General features: G+C 34.7%; 1 protein-coding gene across 6 annotated transcripts in view; it reads left to right on the top strand.

Moving 5' to 3' along the window:
- Positions 1–623: 623 nt before the first annotated feature.
- The window catches only part of LIN7A (lin-7 homolog A, crumbs cell polarity complex component), a 30,292-nt gene continuing 8,603 nt past the window's right edge, over positions 624–22,312 (top strand). The window contains exons 1-4 of one of the 6 annotated variants that reach the window (XM_039362968.1): positions 8,272–8,392; positions 10,983–12,628; positions 15,283–15,425; positions 19,859–19,930. In XM_039362968.1, coding sequence (XP_039218902.1) covers positions 19,871–19,930 — 60 coding nt within the window. In that variant the 5' untranslated portion in view covers positions 8,272–8,392; positions 10,983–12,628; positions 15,283–15,425; positions 19,859–19,870. Of the gene's footprint in view, positions 807–8,271; positions 8,393–10,982; positions 12,629–14,736; positions 15,426–16,158; positions 16,563–17,032; positions 17,124–19,858; positions 19,931–22,312 lie in introns of those variants that run through there. The other 5 variants (XM_039362967.1, XM_039362971.1, XM_039362969.1 and 2 more) reach the window with 5 other exon arrangements.

Here is a 22,312-nt window from a genome sequence, read left to right as displayed (position 1 = left end):
ACTGCTCTAATGTATAACTTGTTTCCACAGTTTCTTGTTGCACACTGGATAGTAAATACTTCAGGAAGAGGTGGATGAGTAGCTTCATTTTCTGCTTCTCCAGTGACTCTCTACTTGATACCTTCAGGCACATGGTAGATGACTCCCATCATCTCCTGCCCTGGCTAATATAGGGGAAAATATTTGCAGGACACCAACCAAGCTCAGAGAGCACCAAAGGTGCCATATGGAGGGGAATGGGTTGCAACAGGTTACAGTAAGCTGAGTTGTCTTGCTATTTTATCAAGCTTACTGGCCCATTTACTCGCTTCCTCTCCGGTTACCTTCTTTTGGTCTGCCCTATTAGCACCTGCTGTGGTGCTTGCCATAATAAGGATGGCTCAGTCCACGGAGAAACGCAGAAACCTTCCAAGTCTCTCGGTTTTTCGGAGTTCCCTTGAGCCTTTGCACCCTCAGCCGTTGCTCAGGGATGCGAGGGGCCTCGCGATGACCCGGCCTCTCCTGCTCTTTACCCACAGGCCATGTCCCCACCGCCAGACCGCTGCCTTGTGGTGTCGCGCCCTTCTCCCACCTCCCCCCATTTCTCTCTTTCACACTCTCACACACACCATTTACGCATTTCCCGGTCTCCCCCCTCGTCCTCCTCACTCTCCCTCCCAGTCCTCCCCGTAACCCCTCCTTGTCCCCGCTCCCGCTCCCAATCACACTCCCGCCTGATGCTGGAGCCCCGCGTCATTTCAGCTTCAGCCGAGCAACAGACATGGCGACGATGCTGACAGTGGTCCAGCCGCTCACTCTGGACCGAGGTAAGCGCTGCTGTGCTCGGCGCCGCGATCTGACGACCGCCTTCCCTCGCTTTTCCCCACTTCGTCGTTGGCAGAGTCAGAGGCTGTTTTTTGGGCTGAATGTGGTTTTAATCTTCCCAGATCCAAGAGCCTTCGCTATATTGGAGTCCCCGGAGGCGATTTCCCGGAGGAGCAATATATTGCCCAGCCGGCGGCAACGTATTGGGGTTTAACCACCCTGCCGCTTGCCCCGCGGTCTATTCGCAGCGGCGAATAGACAGCCATCCGCCGATTGGGACATGCTCTTGCGCCTCCATATCAGCCCGGAGGACTTGAGGCAAACGAAGAGGGGCCACCTTCAGGGTCGCGGTGGTGAACGAGCAGGGAAGGACGGGGAAACTTTTTTTTCCGAGGATGTGCCCGGGTACCAGTTTGGAGGAGCAGGTTTAGCATCGCGGAGGGTCAGCAGAAAGATCAGATTTCCTGGAGATCTTGGAGTTAAAACATGGCAGGTTTCAAAGGCAGAGAACTATCATTACAAATAAATACAGCCACCACATTACCACCCCTTCGATTGGCAGTCAGTAATGTGGGGGAGACGCTTGTTCCAGGCATAAAGAAAGGGGAACATTGAGAAAGGACAGCATTTGTACTTTTATCACTGTTTCACCCAGCAGAGCAAAAAGATGTTTATTAATCTGATTTCCATAACTTTGACACTTGATTACTAAGGGCTAGCATCCCCTTGTATACTGCTATTTTTAACTGCTTTCTATTGATATGTTATCCCCTTGGCGGAAATGCTATGGATTATGTTTTGTTTCCTTTTTCATTCAATATATTAATCTGGGATGAGAAAAAATTCACAGATTTGCAAAATTAAAATTTGAGGCACAGTCCTTATTGCATGCCACTGATGCCAGTTCGTTGCAGATGCCTTGATGTTGATTTACACATTATAATGCTATCAGAATGTTTGCAGTCCACATTTCTGAATGAAAGCAGAAGCCAGCAATTTGGCTGTACTTAAATCCTCACATACTTTTTAAAAAAGAAAATGTTGATTGACAATTCCAAAAGATAATGAAATTGAGGGACAGATAGACTAAACACCAGATTAAGTGGAGTGGAATGCAAGAAGAGCAGGTGGGAGAGACAGAGGTGTGAAGAAGAAATTTCAGTACAAGTATAGAACTGCATTTGGAGGAGGAAAAAATTCCCTAATTCAAACCAATTCTCTGTTTGGCCAAAGGAAACACCAGTTCTCTTAATGTAGAATATAGGAAAGAAAAACAATTTATTTTATTTGCTTTTTGATACTACTTGCCACCTGTATGTGACCCTGGAAGTAAGTTCCATTGATTTTATCAGAACTCCTTTGTAATATGAGTAAGATTGCCACTTTAGTAAATCAATATTCAAGAGCCTTAAAATATTATTTTGATATCTAAATACAGTATAACTGAAGCTTCTTATGAACTCTTAAAACTTTCCTTAATTTTTAAATAATTAAAATGTAATTAAAGAATTACAATAAATCCCCAAATTCCTGCTTTGCCCTCAGTGTAAAATTCAAATTCTCAGTATAAATTTGAATAGCTTGTTGGTGTGTAATGAAGAACTCTGGAATTTATATGTTGCCCAAGCTTACTTAAAATTCACTTCTGAAATGGACAATTTATGATAGGTAATCCAAAGAGAAAAGAATATGAAGTGTTAGCATTAGTAGTTTGTTGACAAAAAGGATGTCTGTTTCTACCAAATAGTTAGAAACTCAGTGTGTAATCTGCAGTTTCATCCCAGTGAACTACTTTAAAGCAAGACAAATTATTTCCTAGCAAAAAATTGAACAGATGGCAATCTATTAGGCAGCACTGTGGTATTACTACTACATACTATAATCATTACACTATGCATTTCTAAATTTTATTTTAAAACTAGATAGAATTGAAATTACTCCTGACTTTTTATTTGATATATTAAAATTGCAATTACAACTTTAGTGAGAATGCAAAAAAAAGTGGTAAATAATCAGCTATGCAAAAGTAGAACACAATAATTAATAAATACTAGAGAGGAAAGGAAATCCTTAGTTACATAAACTTATCACATCTCAGTATATGTTATTTAGATTAGAATTCAATACTGATGTTATATTAAGCAATATTAATTACTTAATTTTAAGCTATTTAACATTTCATATGACACTGAAGATAATTGATCATTAATAAATGTATTTGCATAATAAAATAATTATCACATAAGTGAAATGAAATGAAATCATATATATTTGAAAACAGCCATGAACAGTTTTTAGAACAGCCATGCAACCTTTGCAAGATATATAGCCCTAATAATTTAAAAAGAAATAATTCTTCCCACTAGTGCACATTGAAAGGCCCCTCTCTGAATGCTTTTCATGGTCCTAATAGGGAAGGTGAAGGACAGAACTTTTCTGAAGAATATCCAGGGTAGAAAATTCCCCATATGAATTCAATTGAATCTTTTCCATGTAAATGTTATTAATGTTAATGCTGTCAACAGTCTTGGTACTCAGTAAATCATTTACATTTATGGATGTCTGTTTCTACCATATAGTTCTTATGGGCTTCCCAAGGAAAAGTTAAGTTCTAATTTACATCCGGTACAGTACAAACCATTCCTCCAGTGCTCTTACGGTGATGCTTGTGTTTGAAAAACAAAATTAACAGGAAACTATCTAACATAAAAGAAACAGAAAATAGAAAATGCTGCTCCTCAAAGTAAATAATATCAAGTAAAGTGGAACAGGTAGAGGAAAAGAATTTGAAGAACCTATTTAGAGGTAGCATTTTGATTGCACAGTTAAAGAGAGAATTTCTAGGAAACCTAGCTCTACATTGTTTGTCCTCTTTCACTCTTCCTGTCCCTTCTACTCATAGATATACACAGAAGAATCCCACTCAAGCAGTGTTTGGCCTATGTTAACTATATTTCAGTAGTGGTAGCACCTGATCAATTTTGTCTTGCCTGAAATGCTAAACAAAATGGTATCTTGTTTGTTCCTGGATAGGAGACAAACAGGGAATGCTGGGGTCCATACTAGACTTCTAAGTCAAAAAAGCATCCCAGAAGAAGACAGTAGAAAACCATCTTATGTACTGCAATCCCGCCCCACCCCCAATGTGGATGTATCCATGAGGTTACCAAGAGTTGAGTATGACTCAAACCAGATAGGTAATGGAAATAAGGTTTAAGTAGAATAACATAAGCCCAGTCGGAAAGAGCCTATGGGTTTCACCATATCCTCCAACTTCTTATGAAAAAATAAGAACAGTGAATGTTGCACTGACAGCCTATAGCACTGAACCAGGCTAATCAGAATTACAGATACTGGGACAACTGATAGATCAGACATGTCAAACTCGCGACATCATGTGACGTCGCGCGACGTATCGGAACTTTTTCCCCATTGCCGGCAATGGGGTGGGCAGGGTTTCCTTGTGACGCATCTGGCCCACGGGCCGGCAGCTTAACACCCCTGTGATAGATAAATGATTGCCTCTTTCAAATGATTTTCTTTCCTTTTTAACTAGTTCACTTTCCTTGGTTGATTATCAATAACTTCCTACAATATTATAGATATGTCAATGTTTTCACCCTTTTATCATCTATTTATGTAAATCAATTGAAGGATTTTTTATACAAACATTAACCAAGGGAGTGTAAGAATTACTGGAAACCATACAAAATGATAAATTTTAGGCTGTAGTTAGTTTACAATGCCCATGATTTAACTTAGTGAAAGTTCTTAGATTTTGCTTAAAAGTTAGCAAAAGCTATGTTCCCATGAATTGTTACTAATATATGGGATGCTGAGGTATGTGGTAAATGGAATCTCTTTCTTTTTGCCACAAAATATTTTACAGCAATCAGCCTTTATTTAGATCTCATTTGTGGAAATAATGTTCTTGCCTTGCATCATCTCTTCCATTTTTTAAATGATCATTTGCGGTCATAGATTTATTAGAAGAAGATGCAAGACTTTACCATAAATATAGAGAAGATCTATATTAAAAAATCTGGACTAAAGAACTCAGTTACCACGCCCCTGAGAAAAACCCACATAACCACCAAAATTAAATTATTTCAAACTAAAGTACTTTTCACTGGTTGGTTAAATTGAATCTCAAGCACATGAGCTTCTTTCTGTAATTCTTGTCAGCACATAGCTTCTTAAAACAGCACAAAATAACTTATTCCTTTATTATGTAAAATATATTTCCAAAATAATGGAAGAGTTAATCACTTTACAGTTTAATCCGAGAAGCTTTATCATTTAGCCTGCACAGACGTGGCAGAGCTGGGGACGTGCAGCATACAATTAACTAGAAGATTGAATTATGGATGTTTCAGGGTTTAAGGGATTTGTAATACATAAGATCATCTGACATACAGTGGGTAAAACTGAAAGATAGAATATAAAAAATATTAACTGAGAATAGAGAGGAGCTTTGTGTATGGAAAATAGCAAACATGTAAGTAGCCATAATCCAGCTACCAAAGTCATTGAGTATCAATATATCAAGTCCAAATTATTTATGTTAGTTGAGAATCAGTGAAATAAGTGATAATTTAGCCATGACTATCAGCCCCATTGATTTAAATGGGTTTGCTCTAAGCATGACTAACTCTGGAACCATTCCAAATATGGTGTAACTTAATGTCCTAAAATATATGTATAGGTACCATTAATTTGACTGATTTATTGGGAGATTCTAGGCATACTATAAACTATACTATGAAGAAAGCCTTATAAAAATAACTACTTTTCATTTACAATTAAGCGCAGCCATGTACAGGATGAGGTTATGGCCTCATAAATGCAATCTAAAACTGAACCTTCAAATAGCTATTAAGATGTAGTGTGAATGGGAAAGGAGATGAGGCAAAGAATGTGGCTAAGTGGAAATTAGACAATGCAGAGAAATTAATATAATGATAGTTGCTTTGAAAAAAATACAATTGTTCATTAAAATATGTCTATCAGTTTTAAGTTACATAAATGAAAACAATGAAAATTTCATGCATCCACATTCTTGCTTGGAAAAGTAATGCCAGCAAATTACAGATATTAGTTGTATCTTGTTTTAAATTTATTTCCTTTTTCGTAAAAAGAGCACAGATCCATATTGCTGCTGCTATACTTATTATCATGTTGTCCATTAATTTTTAATCAAATGTATAACTTGTACAAAAGACAGATGATAAACTGAAGTGAATTTAATTGTAAATCATATAGGCATGAATACATGAGAGTATGACAGTGGAATTTGTAAAAATCTTTTTTTTCTTTTATGGCTTCTCAGACCAAATCCAAAGAGGGAGCATGGAGTGCTTGAGACCAACAATGGTTATTTTCCTCCATTGCTTTAATGAAGCAGATGAACATTTTGAATGATATTGCACAACATCATTACTGATTAGATTTACCCAATATCTTTTAGAAATAAACAGACAGCTGAGAGCTTACAACCAGAATGAATGAACAGGGGATCAAACAAGGACAGGGTTGTTGTTGTTTTCTTTGGCAAGGAATCTGCTGAATGATGGAGTTGATCTGTTAAGTTTTAGGGAGTGGTACAGTATTTGGTTTCTTGTTCAGTTTAGTGTTTTATATCTGAATATGTGTGTTGCTTATTTGCAAACACAAACCATACATCTGGTATTAAGGGCAAGGGGCAGCTTCTGCAGAATGGTGGAACTGTATTTCCCGCCTAACAGCTCAGATTCAGCCAACACACTTTAGAAACAGGACAGGTAGTTGAGAGTGTTCAAACAATTTTGTAAGGCATTTAGCATGGGAGGATCATGTGGTTCACAGATCTTGCTGAAAATATGAATATATCTAGCATGTGTTGGAAATAATTTCAAGGCTCATAAAACTAACTGATTATTATTCATTCCTGCTTAGCATATGAGGTCAAACAATCCAATACTTCATAGGATAATAAGCTAGTATGAAGTCCTGAATAGGAGGATGAAGGTTTTGGAGGGCAAATAGTTCATCTCTCATTCATTTCATTCATCTTTCCTTTGATAGTCAAAAAACGAGAAGCAAAAGTAGAATCCTGGAAAAGAAACATTGACTAAGAAGATTCAAGAAAGATTTGGACCTCTTAACTTGCCTGCATAAGTAGGGAAGGATCTTGTAAACCTTAACAGTAGGGTTTTCAATTAAATGGGATGAAAAAAAAGAGACACTGATTCAGGTACATAAGGATTGTACATTATAGTGGAGGTACAAGGCAGAAAATGTTACTTAGAAATCCTCAAGATAGGACATCAGGGAGACCAGTAGAGGGTAACATCCCTCATCTCCATTATCTATATAGCAATGAACATAGTAGCAAACAGGAAGAACTAAAATCCTTCATAGTAATACAAATAGAACTTGATAGGTATCACAAAAATATAGAGGGATTAGGGTTATGACTGCAGTGATTGTGGAAAACAAATATTACCCAAATATTCAAAAATGCAAACCAGGATTATCCAGAACTACAGACCAGTTAATTCTGGACAAGCTTCTAAAGCAAATTTTTAAGCACTACATCTTCAAAACAGAAAAGAGTAAAAAAAATGCCATCATCACAAGGAACTAACATGGGATTCTCAGTAAGAAGCCATGACAGTCTACCCTTATTTATTTTTATACAATGACAGGATTAATAGATCACAGGAATAGTGTACTATAGATGTAGTGTATTTTGATGCCAGTAAAATATTTGACAAATTCTAAATATAGAGTACAACTACTGTAGACAGGTGTATGTGAACTAGCTACAAGTAAAGGCGTCCAAATAATGGTCATAAGGGAAGGAAATATCAAGTAACAACCCTGGATTCCCTCTTCATCCCAGTGCTCTTTAGCATCTTTGAATTAACCAAGGATGAAACAAAAAGGATGCTTATTAAATGTGTAGGTGATTAGCTAATATTTAAAAAATATTTAAAAATCACAATTCAGAATAATCTTGACATATTTGAAAGACTGTAATGCACCACACTGAATGAAATATATCCCACCATCCAAGTATGATAACTCTCTTTTCACACTGAATAAATTCCATGGTTTTGTTTCCTATGGGCAAGTGAAGATTATAGTTATGATGGCCTTGAATTAGATTTTGAGAAGCTTAGGATTTTGGAGGTTTTCAACACAGAATTAACTACTTATCTAGGTAAGCAACTGTAGGAAAAACCAAATTGCAGAATTGAACTGTATCATAATATCAAAAAATTAAATTAATTCTGGATGATAAAAATTCACTATATGTTACACTATGCTATTTTAGCTGAAACGATCTCTCTCTCTCTCTCTCTCTCTCTCTCTCTCTCTCTCTCTCTCTCTCTCTCTCTCTCTCTCTCTCTCTCTCCCTCTCCCTCTCCCTCTCCCTCTCCCTCTCCCTCTCCCTCTCCCACTCTCCTTCATTTGTATCTGTTCAGATATTGCCAGAGCAATTGAACTACTAGAGAAACTTCAAGAATCAGGAGAATTACCAGGACACAAGTTACAGTCGCTTAAAAAAGTACTGCAGAGTGAGTTTTGTACAGCTATCAGAGAGGTATGGTAATAAATTTTTGGCAAAACATTTTCCTGGGGGGGGGGAGAGAGGGATTGAAAGTACTATCACTGCTGTTAATGCAGATAGAATGAACATACCATTGAAAAGACCTCTGTATCATGCCAATAAATAAATATTGCTCTATGGAGTTTCTGGAACTCATTGGCATTTGTTCACAATCAATGCTGCAATAATAAAAAATAAAATTTTGCATAAAAATACATAAGGTCTGATCTGACATAAACAGAATTTACCTTCCAAAATGTTTTATACTGAGGATTTAGGGGATAACGTTACATTACACATGAAGTGCAGGCAGAGGAATTATGAGAACAATCCAATGAATTTATGTAACAGTTATTAGATTCTTGCTACATTCTTATTGTTCTAGTATGCTGGGAGGTTCACAGAGCCTATAGTGTTTGTTGTAGTTAGTTCTCTAATGATGGGGAGAGAGTTAAACAGGGAAGTCAACCCAATTAAATAATCCTCTAGCCAGTGCCTCAGCATCAAGGCAGGTACACAGTGAGAACATTAGAGCTTGCAGATCAGTGATGGCTACACCACTGGACTGATATGCCCAGAAAAATCTGATCATCAATGTAAGCTTAAATACATTTACTAGGTAATAGAATCTATTAAGACCAAGGGCCTTTATTCAATTACAAAGCATAGGAATTTGGTATGTAAATTTATAATGTTTCCTATGAAAATATAATTTTGATTGTAACCCTTCCTTATTTTTAAACAATGTTGATATATTTTACTACATATGGGCACTTTCTTTTATTTTTTCAAAATAATTAAAACTGAATGTTTTAACTAAATAATTACAGCTTTACTAATTTACTAACTTGTAGTCAGTGGCAAAACATTAAGGTTTCAGTATTCACATGCTTGTTAGAAAATATTTTTTCCCTTTCACTTAAATAAATTTAGGGAACCAAGGCAAATACAATATATAGATTGAAACAGCATTCTCAATTTTAAAATTTCCTGAATGCTTGGAAAATGTAGAATTGGTAGCACAGGATCCTGGGCTTTTTAAAAACTTTTTTATAATCATAAGTAGCATCGATGGAAATTCAAATAAACATCTTAAAATTATATTCCACATATCTTATGAAATGGCATTGCTCTTGGTTGAAAACCTACAATATCACATGGTGAAATTTCAAACCTCTTTTGTAATTTTGTGATTTTATGAGAGTTTGATATTGCTCTGTGTGTGTTCATCTTTGTGTGTTCATCTTTGGTCCATAGTACATAGAAGAATTATTGAACCCTAATATAAATAATACTATTCAATGCTTTAGAGCAGATAACATAATAAAGCCCTTAATTGAATCAAATGAATACTTCTGATTGATGAGAGAATGTATATAGTTTGTTATCCATATCAGAAAACATTAATACCTCAATGAGGTATTGCTTAAATATACTTTTTTATATGTGGAAAAATAGCAGCTAACATATAGAAAAACTGAGGAAATCAGAAAATTAGTATTCACTATTGGTTGAATGAACTAAAAGCTATTTAGCCAGAGCTTAACAATTGGTTGTTCTTTACAGGCTGCTGATTTTTTTTCTTCTTCCCTATAAGGAATAAAACAATCTAAAAGCATCTTTGTAGAATACTCAGTGTTTTTCTCCCCTACTTTGCCTTTGTAGAACTACTGCAAAAAAATGGGGATACATGTTCTCTTTTCCCCTTTTGAAGTTCATTTCTGTAAAGTTGGTGGGAAGGGAAATCAATTTCTAATTTCCCCTTGTTTAGGGAACAAGAAGGTTTGGGATTCTACAGATTTAAGGAATTCCTCAGTAGCACCCAGTCTACCCACCAGCAGAATCCATTCATTTCTGCTGATGGAATAGCATTACTATTCTATTCTATGGCAACAACAGGTAAGCTTTTAGTGACTAGCAGCTGAAGGAATAGATAACTGGAGGTGCTGTGATATTGCTGCAATGAACAGTCTGGATTTTCCAATTGGCATTATTTGTTTGAAGGAAGAAAATTTAAGTTAGTTTGGACTAGCTTTGTATTACACATAGTTTGTACTTGTACTTACACATAGTTTTTCAGTTGATGCTGCCTACAAGAATTTGTGGGAATTCTCATGATAAGTGCATATAGCTTATGAGCTATTTAGAACATTGTACACTCTGGCAAAGACCCATGACATATTATGCAATTGCATTCTGAGAAATTTATATATTGAAATAATATACCAGCACACACAATATTTTTCTTTGCTTTTAGCTTTCTGATATTCATAGAATAAAGATAACTAGCTCACAGTTGAAAAAAACCACTTAAAATCTAGATATATGCCTGGATTATCAGTTTATGGTCATAATTGATTAATTTTTAAATCATTACTTGGAAGCTCATTTCAGTGCAGTAAATGGTGAGAGTTTGCACTCTGTTTAGAAAAGAAATTATTTTTCTTTTAAAAACCTGAATCAACATTTTATCCTCAGCCATGATGGAGAAATGTTTAGGAGGAATCATCACAAAGTGTGCATAATATGCTTGACAGATTTCTGAACCCCAAAGTTATAATTTATTCTCTCGTCTTTATTCCAGACATATGGTATCATAACATCAGGCAACAGATGGACATCCACAAGTGAAATACATGTTATGAGTAACATTGGAGACTGTCCAAAAATGAGTTTCTTTTTTTTTATGTGATTTCTAAGTAAAATTCTTCTTCTAAACTCCATATTGTTTTGGGTTGTCTTTGGTCTCCAGAGCAACTACAAGAACAGCATGGAACCTTATTTTTTCTTTCTCACTTTTCCTTTCCTGATTTTTTTCTTTCTCTACCTTTCCTGAATTAGTTAAATTATTTTTTTCTTCCATTAATATATCTCATTTAAGTATTTGTTTAAAAAGATATCAAAGATCCTAACTACTGCTAACATTTTCTTCATTTTTTAATCTTGAAAAATGTTTCTGATTATCACAGTTATCTACCACAGTTATCAAACACCATCACAGTTTCTTTTCTTACTCTTTTACTTTTGAAGTAAAAAAAAAATAGAGAACCAAAGTTTAAATTCACATTCAGGAAGTGATATGTCTGTGAGGGAAAATCAATATACAGATTGAACTCTTGCCTAGAAAGGATTGATTACTTAGAATTGATTCCTCACATGAATAGTATGGTTGCCCAAATCTACACTCATTTCATTATACCTGATACACTCCCCTCTACAAAGCTGTTTTCTACTAACCTTCTTAAGTTGTGATACATTAGCATTAAATTATTTAGTTTTCTGTAGAAATTTACCTTCATATTTTGCTTCCATGATTAGAAAATTTAGATCCCATATGTGAATGCTAGCCTGTGACCCATGGCTGTTTCCAGTCTAATTCTCTGTTCATTTTCATGGCCTCTCTTCTTTCCCTGATGTATCTCCCATTTCTGCTAGAATCTATATCAATTTGGGGGCAAAGGAAAATTGCCCAAGTCAAAATTATTCTTCAGATAAATTTAAAGAAATTGGTTAAAAACTGTAAGATTACAATACTTGCATTGCTCATTTTTTTAAAATAATAATAATAATAACAGCATTACCTCATATCTTGGCCTTTAAGCTATTACTCTGAACTGAATCTTTAATCTGACTATAATTTGATAACTCAAGTCATTTTCCTATAGACTACCCAGCACTTTTGTGGCTGTACTTGTCGATCAAGGGGAGATAAAATAAAAATAGGCTGAACATACTCTGTAGAAATAGAGAGTTAGCTATTAATTACTTTACAAATTCATATCGGTGATAAGATGAAGTGAAATATAAGTTGAACATGAGCTTGAATTTTTAGGGCTGACATACTGTAATCACATAACATTTTGGCCTTCTTCAAATGTTTGGCTTTTCCTCCCAAACAAAATAGACACTTTTTTTGTTTTAATTATAAATATAGGCTAGGAAATATATGTGCAATATAGATGACAATTAGAATACAGATGACAATCAAAATCATTATAAAAAATAGTTTTTCCCTAAAGCCAAGTGAGCAAGGGGATATTCTTTTCTTTCACTATCAGCATTTCCTGACTTGTGCTTCCACAAAGCCCTGGATAGCATGAATCAGAACTTTTAAGAATAATTTTGTTTTCATGTTTCAGTTTCATGAAATCAGTTGCAATCTCAATTTATTTGAGTGGGCTAAGCAACCCAAGACTTACTGAAGCAAATTCTCTGCTAAGCATATTTATGGTAATATTTTGTATTATTTATAGTTATTACATTCTGATATTCTGGTCCAAAAAGTCTAAAACAGTTATATTTTGCATGTTGTTGGCACTCATGGCATAAATCTAATGCCCCAGAATGTAGTGTTACATCATATAATTGACACTGTTCTCTATAGGACAGTTGCAAACAAAAAGTTCTTATCATGAGAATGTGGATATGCTTGTTCAGAAATGCAAGTACATAGTAATGTTTATTATGATGGAATGTCAAACAGTCCTTGGGAAGGACAACAAGACTGTTAAAAGAGGAAATAGGTCTCTTAAAGAAGAGATTCATGAGTTCAGATGAGGGAGGAAACTGTAAGAAATTGACTCAGTGTAACTCCTTAATTATACCAGATATAAGCTGAGCTGGAGAATTGCTCTGGCAGGTCTTCAAGATTGTGTACATTACCCTACTAGCAATAAATATTTTTTCAGAAATCCAAATGGTTTTTCTTTTTTGCTTTGCCAGTTTCACAGCTGAGACAATTGTTATCTTTTAAGCAGGGCTTTTTTTGTTAAAAAAAGTGCCAGAACTCACACACATCAAACAACCCACCTTGCCTACCCTACAAGGTTTGCCTTTGTAGTTAAAAAAAAAAAACCTTCAATTTTTAGTGTATCTAAAAGACTAGGATTTTGTTCAAGATAAGTTAATACTATTAATGTTACCATGCACTGTATGGCTTTAAATTACAAGAAGGCATTTTATTAATCTTTTGGGAAATTTACCCCTGGCATACCTATTTAATTTAATGAGTGGAAATGTCAGCTTTCTTTGTGGAATGAAATTGGCCCAATAAAACAAAATTTGGTTGCTTGTAAAAAATTGAATTATTTTTAAGAAGTTGTCAAACAAGATGGAAAAAATTACATTTGGAGTTTAATATGGATATTAACTTGAAACAAATTAAAGTTGAAACTTTGTCAGTGAACAGATTACTTTTAATTTACCTTTAAGGTAAACCCAATTTAATAAATAGATCTGATTAAACCTCATACTGTAGGTCTACTTTACATCTGACCAATACATAATTAATATATATTAATAATAATAATACCTCCGAATCACAAGACATTGGCTTTATTCTTATTCTTCCCCTCTGCAGTTTGAAAATAAAGTATAAAAGACTAAAAAGAGATTTTCGTAGATATCCCCTTGAGCTACCCAAGGAGCTGAAACAGCAAAGTTTTGCTGTTGGGCGAGCTTCCACGCCAGCCGCCTTTCTTTCCTCTCGCTTCTCCTCTTTTTAACCTCACACCCCACCTTCTGTAAGGGAAGGCAAAAGGCTCACTCACCATCTTTTGAAAGATGGCCTCCATGTTTATGTGTCTCCCATGCTACCATCGGCTTCCACACCACATGGTCCGACCCAGTCAATCAAGCCATGCTCAGGCTGTGGTGCTCCACCACCTTGTGGCTCCTCCTAATGGAGGCAGACAGCACCAGAGGGGATTCCGCTCACACCATACTGCCAGCAGGGCATTTTCAAAAGCAAACAAGGATAGGAAAGGCAACAATAGGAAAAGAACGCAACTCTGGAAAATCTGTCAAAAAAAGGTGCCAGAACTCCATTCCGGTGCATTCTATGACAAAAAAAAGCCCTGCTTTTAAATATATTGGTTTCATTCTCATAGCTTCATATATGTGATTGTTTTTATGTAACCAAGTCTTCTTTGCCTGCCCTTGTCCTGTTTAAAAAGTAATCTAGCTCATTCACTGCTGTGTTCTCCTTTGGTATCTTTTATATTAGGAGAACATGCCCCATAATGTTAGTGTAGATATGATCTGTACAAAATAGATCATATTAATCTTGTTAATATTTTGTTCAAGTGCTTTGTGATGAATGGAATATTAGATATGCCCTGTGAAAGAACAGGAATTGGCTAAAGGAGAATTTTGAATCAGTTTTGGGGTGTCCTTTGCATCTGTTCAGTACTTATATAATTTCTTAAGTGAAATGCTCCATTACAATTCAGCCTTTATGCCACTTTTGCTTAATTCCCTCTCATGAAGCTAAATGGCAAAGTATAAAATGTGGTAGGGGAAACACGATGTTTCTTTTGCGGATGTTACTTGTCAAAAGAGATATCTTAAACAAAGTATCTAAACCTGTTTTAGAATGTACTATAATCTTTCTTAAAATACAACAGTGCTTTAGGATATTTAATTCCAAATATAAGGATTGAAATTCAATTGAGAATGAAGTCAATATTCATGAACACTCACACCCACACCTACACCCATAGACACACAGTGATAAATTCCTTCAGAAAAAAGTATCAATTAACTTACTAATTTTTATACATTCCTATCATATGGTCTAATTAAAAATGTCAAGCCTACTAAGAGCTACATGAGTTCATTGCCAGTCTGGGATTGGTGATGAATCATCATAACCACTGCACAAGGCAAGATGACACGTACCTTAGCTGCATAGCTCCCAATTGTTCCAACTGCTGCAACAATGCAGATGTTTGTTTCCTAGGGATGATTGCTATCAATATTCTGAATAAAATATGTTACTTCTTTCAGATGAAAAAAATACATGCCATACTTTCAGCACAGCTTTTATGAACCTGAGGCCCCCTGCATCTGTGTAATCAATCCTGATTGTTCTTGCTTTTTATTAGTTACTTTTTTTGGCAACCCTGTCCAAGCTGAGCTGCTTTCCATCATCAGCCATAATGAAAAAGCTTTTCAAAGAAGACACTTGGGATTTTTGGACACAGAAATGTAGTCTACCAATGAGCAAAAATTGTTTGCTTCTATTTTGGTAAGAATTTCCAGAGCAATGTACCTAAAATAAAATTGGAAAGCAATTGCAATGTAGATAAAACAAGCCAGAAAAATCCTAAGACACAGGAACTGAAGGTGTATTTAAAAAAAAAAAAAAAACTAGCCTCCTGCCCCTTTCACATTACAACTTAACTAAGGAATTCCTGATGCAGGAGAGCTGACCCTTGAACCTAACAGTCTTCCTCTTAATGTTAGGTCAGTTGATGATAATACATCAATCATTTAGGATTATTTAAGATTTAATCCTGGAGGAAAATGCTAACCTCGATTTATATTATGTAATCTTGTATGGTAGAAGACAGGGCAGTTTATTTGCTGCAGCTCTCTTCCCTGAGCTAGTCCAGGTATCAGGAGGCTAGGACTGGATGGCAAAGAGGTTTAGTTCCTAAAATAGGAATTTCATCTTACCAATCAAATGCTCCATCAGATGTTAACATTTGTAGTGCATACTGCTGCTTTTAGGTAGCTGGGACATTTAGAAATGCTATCAGTATATGTTGAGCCCTAATACTACAGAAGGAGCAGCACAGGATATTAAATTCCACCTGATGACCAAGAACCTATCCCAACTAATATGGATTTGATAATATATTTCAAGGAAGTTGATGATTTGAAATTATATACTTTATTTTTCATGGATAAATCACTGAGAGTGATTTATCCGTGAAAGCTGATGGCTGGTAAAAAATATCGGCAGGACCAAAGGACTTGGTAAATGGCTTGATCCAGAAACTAGATAGTTTGTATGGTTCAAGGCCCTTAAAATTTTCATCTATCTGTCCATGTTCTGACTAATCTGTGGAATATCAAGAGGCTATGGATGGTTAACACTATATATTTATAAGTACTCCTTTGACTGGAGGTCAAATATATTGAAATGAATGAAACATCAACTGTTGCACAAATAGATAGAACATCCTTTCATTATAAAATCTATTATTAAGGTCTTTGGAAGATATCTGCACGGTCAGTTACCAATATTTCTGGCTCATTGGAAATGCCTTTCAATGTTGCTTCCGTACTAACTCCAGTAGCCTACTTAGGAGTTTCAAATAGAAGGTCTTTTTAGCTGGAGTTATCAGAAAGTGAATTGGAGAACTTCAGCAAGCCAAGTGTAAGTTCTGCATCTGGATTATCATTTTTCTAATCAGTAATGGAAAAAAAGCATGATAAAGATATTATTGTAGATTTTTCTTGTTCTGTATTCTTTTCTTTTTCTTCAATGATTTATTATGTTGCTCTTATAGGAAGTATTTAAGTCTCAATTGAGAATCAATACTTTAAAATCATTGTTAAAATCATTATTTTATATAATTATCAATAATAAAGGATTATTGGTGTGTCAGATTCCTGCTTGAGCATATTTTACCAGTATATATCACAAAAGACTCCAGATTAACTCTTAAAGAACTAACTAAGGAGTTTATGGTCTTTGAAATTATGTCATTATTTTGCAGATATTATGTAATGTTTCATTAGTTTGTTAAAGTGCCTATGATTAATCACTTTAATTTTCCTGAGGTTCACAGTTTTAATAATTATGCATTTCCTTACTTTAATGCATCTCTATGCCTCAAAGCAAGTTGTTCTATTTCCTGCACTCTTCATTATAACAACTGTTCGAAAAAATGAAGTGAATTCAGCTCAGAAATATTGTTTTTGTTCTCTTTTTTGGGTAAGGTTAGAACAAGCTACAAAGTGTTCATCTTCCAACAACTTTTCAAGATGATCCAAAGTATATATGGCTATCTTTTGAATACAGGATTACATACTAGCTGTTCCACTATAAGAATAGTGTTCCTTTGCCTTGGTTGTCCCAAAGGCAACTGGAGTTTCTTTGTTTTCCTTGAAGATGTTTTGCTTCTCATCCAAGAAGCTTCTTCAGTTCAGAACTTCAGAAGCTTCTTGGATGAGAAGTGAAATGTCTACAAGGAAAACAAACTCCAGTTGCCTTTTAAAAAAGGACCTTTGGGACAAGCGTAATTTGGATGACTGAGAATCTCCCTAGATACTTTGCCTACATTTAAGGATGGTTCAATACATTTTGCTGCTTGAAGCAAAGCATAAAATTGTGGCTTTTCATTTTTAACCTATAGAAGGCAGCTGGCCTGGCATTTGATTTTTTCTTCAGAATTGTTGTTAAAATAATATTCTTCAATGAAGTTAAATACCACAAATGAACATACAGGTAGTCCTCAACTTACAACCACAATTGAACCCAAAATTTATGTTACTAAGTGAGAAAATTGTTAAGTGAGTTGTCCATTTTATGACTTTTCTTGCTATATTTGTTAAGTAAACCATTGCAGTTGTTAAGTTAGTAACACGGTTGTTAAGTGAATCTGGCTTCCCCATTGACTTTGCTTGTCAGAAGGTTGCAAAGAGGAATCACATGACCCTGGGACACTTCGACCATCATAAATACGAATTATTTGTCAAGCATCCAAATGTAAATCACATGATCATAGGAGATGCTGCAACAGTCATAAATATGAAAAGTGGTCAGAAGTCACTTTTTTCAGTGCCATTGTAACTTCAAACAGTCACTAAATGAACTATTGTAAGTCGAGGATTATCTGTATAGCACAGGAAAGTCTATGAGCCGTACCAGCTCTCACTGTTTGCTGTATGAAATATCTGGCTCATTTTCTGTTATAGGACTAAAACAAACCTACTGTTCTATTTCACTGAGGAATAATAAAGCAGACTTTGAAATGTTTTGAAAATTAGTTGATGGCTTCCTAATTATCTGAATACCAGCATGTTTTTTTTTACTTGAAGCAAACATTCAAGTTAATGCAATCATTATGTATCATATGACTAAGTTATGGTATATTAAATTAAACCAGAAATTATTAAGAATAAATTAATTATTTAACATTTGATTATAGCTACAGGATGACAATTTCAAATATGACAGTTTGCAGCATGCATTAATTCAATTCATAGAAATAGAAACATTATGATCATTTGCTTTGTCACATAATAGCAAAAAATAGGCAGACACTAGATTTGAACAAACTGGTAAATCTCATCTCTTAGCAGTAACAAAAACACCTCTTTTTTTCCTTCTCTCTCTCTCTCTCTAAATTATGTTTGGAATGAAGGACATTTTAAGGAAGAAATATTCAGAGATTTGTTTGTGAAAAGATTTGTATGATATCTTCTCATTGAATCTTTAGTTTGTATTCAACATTTTGGAGCCACTATTTTACACATTTCTCTGGCCGATGAATTTTAGGGCTCTGTCAAAAGCCAATTATATTCCATAAGGTTATAATTTGTACACTGCTTCATTATCCTTCAGTGAAACAACATTGTTTCCTTTATGGATTCACAGATTTATCTTTAGTGTTGGGCCATGGGAAATTGTAATTTTTCTGTATGGGGAAAATTTTCATCCAGATAGTGCATGCATTAAAAATATTCTGTGACTGTTTATTCTGTGTATTCTGTATGGCATTAGCACTGATAATGACAACTTACATGCCTTTGATATAGTTGAAGTATTTTCAAATGTCTTTATTTGACTTGCTTTCTATCCAATGTCATTGCTGAATGCAGAATTCAGATAGCAAATCTCTTGTAAAAAAAAAGTTATTCTCTTTTTGAGCTTGGAAGATAAATCAAAATATAAGCATCCAAAATGAGTGAATAATTGTATATCTCCAAAACAGAAAAATGTAGCCTCAAGTTAGAGGAAAAATGAAAAATTTGCAACCATGGTTTTATACAATATAAATAACTACCGGAAATAATATTTATTATCAAAATGATGATGATAATTACCTTTTATTATATTATACTATCTGTGGGCTTTGTTCTCCCTTTTATATATGGATTTGGATTGTAGAACCTGGATACAAAGGGTGATGCCACATAAAAGCTACCGCTAATTGCTTTCTAATTAGCCTTTCAATTTAATGGACCTTGCAAAGTAAGAGACATGGTAATCACTCTAAGCCAAACATTTCCCAGTTGCTAAAATGATTGTTTCCAGAATGACATAAGAAATGAAGGGAAATGAAAGACAGAACCAAAATGCTTCATTGAGTTAATTAGGCACATTTCACACAGCCATTGCAGCAAAGTTCACTTTTGAAGGTATTTCCTCCCTAAATTAAATAGTGTTTGAATATTTAGAAAATTGACATTCTTCCACATCTTAAGTGTAGACTAGGACAGGAGAAATACTGCCCAGACTTAGGTGACTTATGTGGGGTATAAATCTGGTAAATAAATAAATAAATAGCCAAAGACTCAGAAAGGTCCTTGGAGGTAGGTATGCTCAGTGCAGTGAGAAACTTCAAGGACATTAAAGATCAATAAAAGAAGCACTAAATGTTTGGACCTGTGGAGATCACACAGATTATTAATTTTCTTTTCATCATTCTCTTTGTATACCTTCAGGTATATCAATACATGCATGAAACCATAAATGTTAGTGGCTGTCCTGAATTTCGTGCCAGGGCTACTGCCAAGGTAAGATACTTGTAGTTTAAGGAGGTCTATTCTCCACATGGCCCAGTAATTGACTGTGCGCGTGTATGTTTCAGGTTTTCGTGTGTACACTATAAGAACATTTAGACATCAGTGGCAGCCCAGAGTCTAGAACCAGTGCTACTTCCCAGGTAACAATCATATCGACAAGTTCAACCTTTGTGCTACTCCTGTAGTTTAAGAAAAGAGAATGTTGTATGTGGCCACGAGGCTTATTGGGACTGGGTGAGGGGATGGAGTGGATTGGAGTCGCCTTCCAATCAAAGCTTCTACTTAATTGCAATTAAATACTGACCATTAGCTCTTATGGCTAATTTCTCTAATAGATTCAACGTATATAGTAAGGCCCAAAATATAAGGCTCCCAGGTTCAGAAATTCTTAGCATGTATTTCGTCAACAAAAAAGCAGCAGAAACTCCTGAAAAACTGATGCTAGGATCAAATGCTGTAAAGGTCATTATAAATCAGTGTAAGCTCTCTGCATCAAAAGAAATACTACTCTATGAAATACATCTGAAATTTAGTTTGCATTGTACAGAAATAAAAATTAGTAACAAAGTAGGTATCTCTCAAGAAAACAATTCCTTTGTTTCCTATTGATGAAACTTAAATGAATTTCAAATAGGGTCTGTCTGTGTGTGTGGGGGGGAATGAGTATAAAATGCAACCTTAGCAACTTAATACATACTAGAGGACAACCGTTCTTTGCAAGCCAGAATAATAAATGTGACTCTTCTTTTCACACTATAGCCAGCAACAGAATTATATTAATTTTAAATTGAGATAAGCTATGGAGGAAAATTACTGAAGATATATAGTATATTTAATATTAAATATATTGAAGATAATTAAGATATTAAGTAATATTCTTTCATTTGCTTATTGGTAGATTTATATTATTTAGAGGAAATTGAAGATGACCTAATATAAATGCTACAGATATTTAAGTTTTAATCTACTTGAGTCTAGAAAGATGTTTTTAGATTGTTTAACTTTATATTATATAGTGAAGTTAAAAATTGTCATTATATGGTATACTTAAAACTCTCATGAAGGTCTGTCATTCTCATTTCTTATTCATATGAAACAGGAGGATTGGACAGCAATGTTTCAATATTACAGTATTTCCTGGTTATTTCTGGGCTGTCTGCCTTGTATTTTTCTTATGCATTTGTGTCTGGCATGCATGATGACAAATTTTGCATGATAATATTACTGTATATGTAACTAAGAGAATACATTCATGCTATCAAAATCCATCTAATAAAATACGATCCTAATGAAATTTAGCTATTCTTTTACTCTAGGAGATTTAAGACTCATGGAAATGAGCCAGCTGAAATTAACCACCATTAAGTGGGATTATATGCACATATGATTTGAAAGCAACTTTATCAATTCTCAGAATCAAATGAACTTTTTATGATTTGAACTAAATCATAAAATGTGATATCATCTTATCAATTTGTTTCTGAAAACATATTCAGGTCAATACAGAAATTTGAACTGAACCAATTTGTCTTTCAAATCATCAAATCAAATTCAATTAATTGTTCAAATTGGATCAGAGCCTATCTCTACACCCTATTGCCTAGTCCCATATAATTCATTATACATGTTCTTTCCTGTTTAAATCAATGAAAGAGTTAATTGAATATATTCTGTTTTATGTTTCAATAAGTCAAATAAATGTTCAGATATGTAGTGCCCTCTGATAAAAAGTTGCTAAATTTTAAAAAACCCTATTCAGCTTGAGATTCTACTAACCCTTTAAGCTACTGTTAAAATTTAAGAAACCTTTAATATTATATTGGCTATATGTACAAACCTTTCATATTTTAAAAGATTATTAAACTTTATAAGACCATTTTATGTTCCACTGCTATATAAAGGATTCTAGTATGCTTTAAGAATTGCTTTGATTTGCATCTCATCATTCTGTTTAACCAAGTGTTCAATAAAAAGTAAAAGAGAGAAAGAGAGAGGGAGAGAGGGAGAGAGAGAGAGAGAGAGAGAGAGAGAGAGAGAGAGAGAGAGAGAGAGAGAGAGAGAGAAAGCATCTTTTGAAATCTGCTTATATTGAAGGGAAGTGTGTTCAAAGTAGCCAATAAGAATTTGAGTATATATATACATACTAATCATACCATTCCCTTTTCGGAAAGGGAAATTTGTGTTGCAAGTATTAGTATCTAGACTGAATTGGGGATCATCTGCTAGAGAACATAGAATTATTTCCATTTCACTGTAAAAACTATTTACAGGTACAAATAATCTAATGTTTACCATTGAGTTCCCCTTTCAAAAAATTCTTGAACATATAGAACATAGAGCCATTGTGTGATATGAATTGCATTGATATAATTG

This window comes from Crotalus tigris, unplaced genomic scaffold (assembly GCF_016545835.1).
Source record: "Crotalus tigris isolate CLP2741 ecotype Arizona unplaced genomic scaffold, ASM1654583v1 scf7180000019496.3020429, whole genome shotgun sequence".
Lineage (NCBI taxonomy): Eukaryota > Metazoa > Chordata > Lepidosauria > Squamata > Viperidae > Crotalus > Crotalus tigris.
Note: the sequence above shows the minus strand (reverse complement) of the source record. Positions and strands in the feature narration are given on the sequence as shown.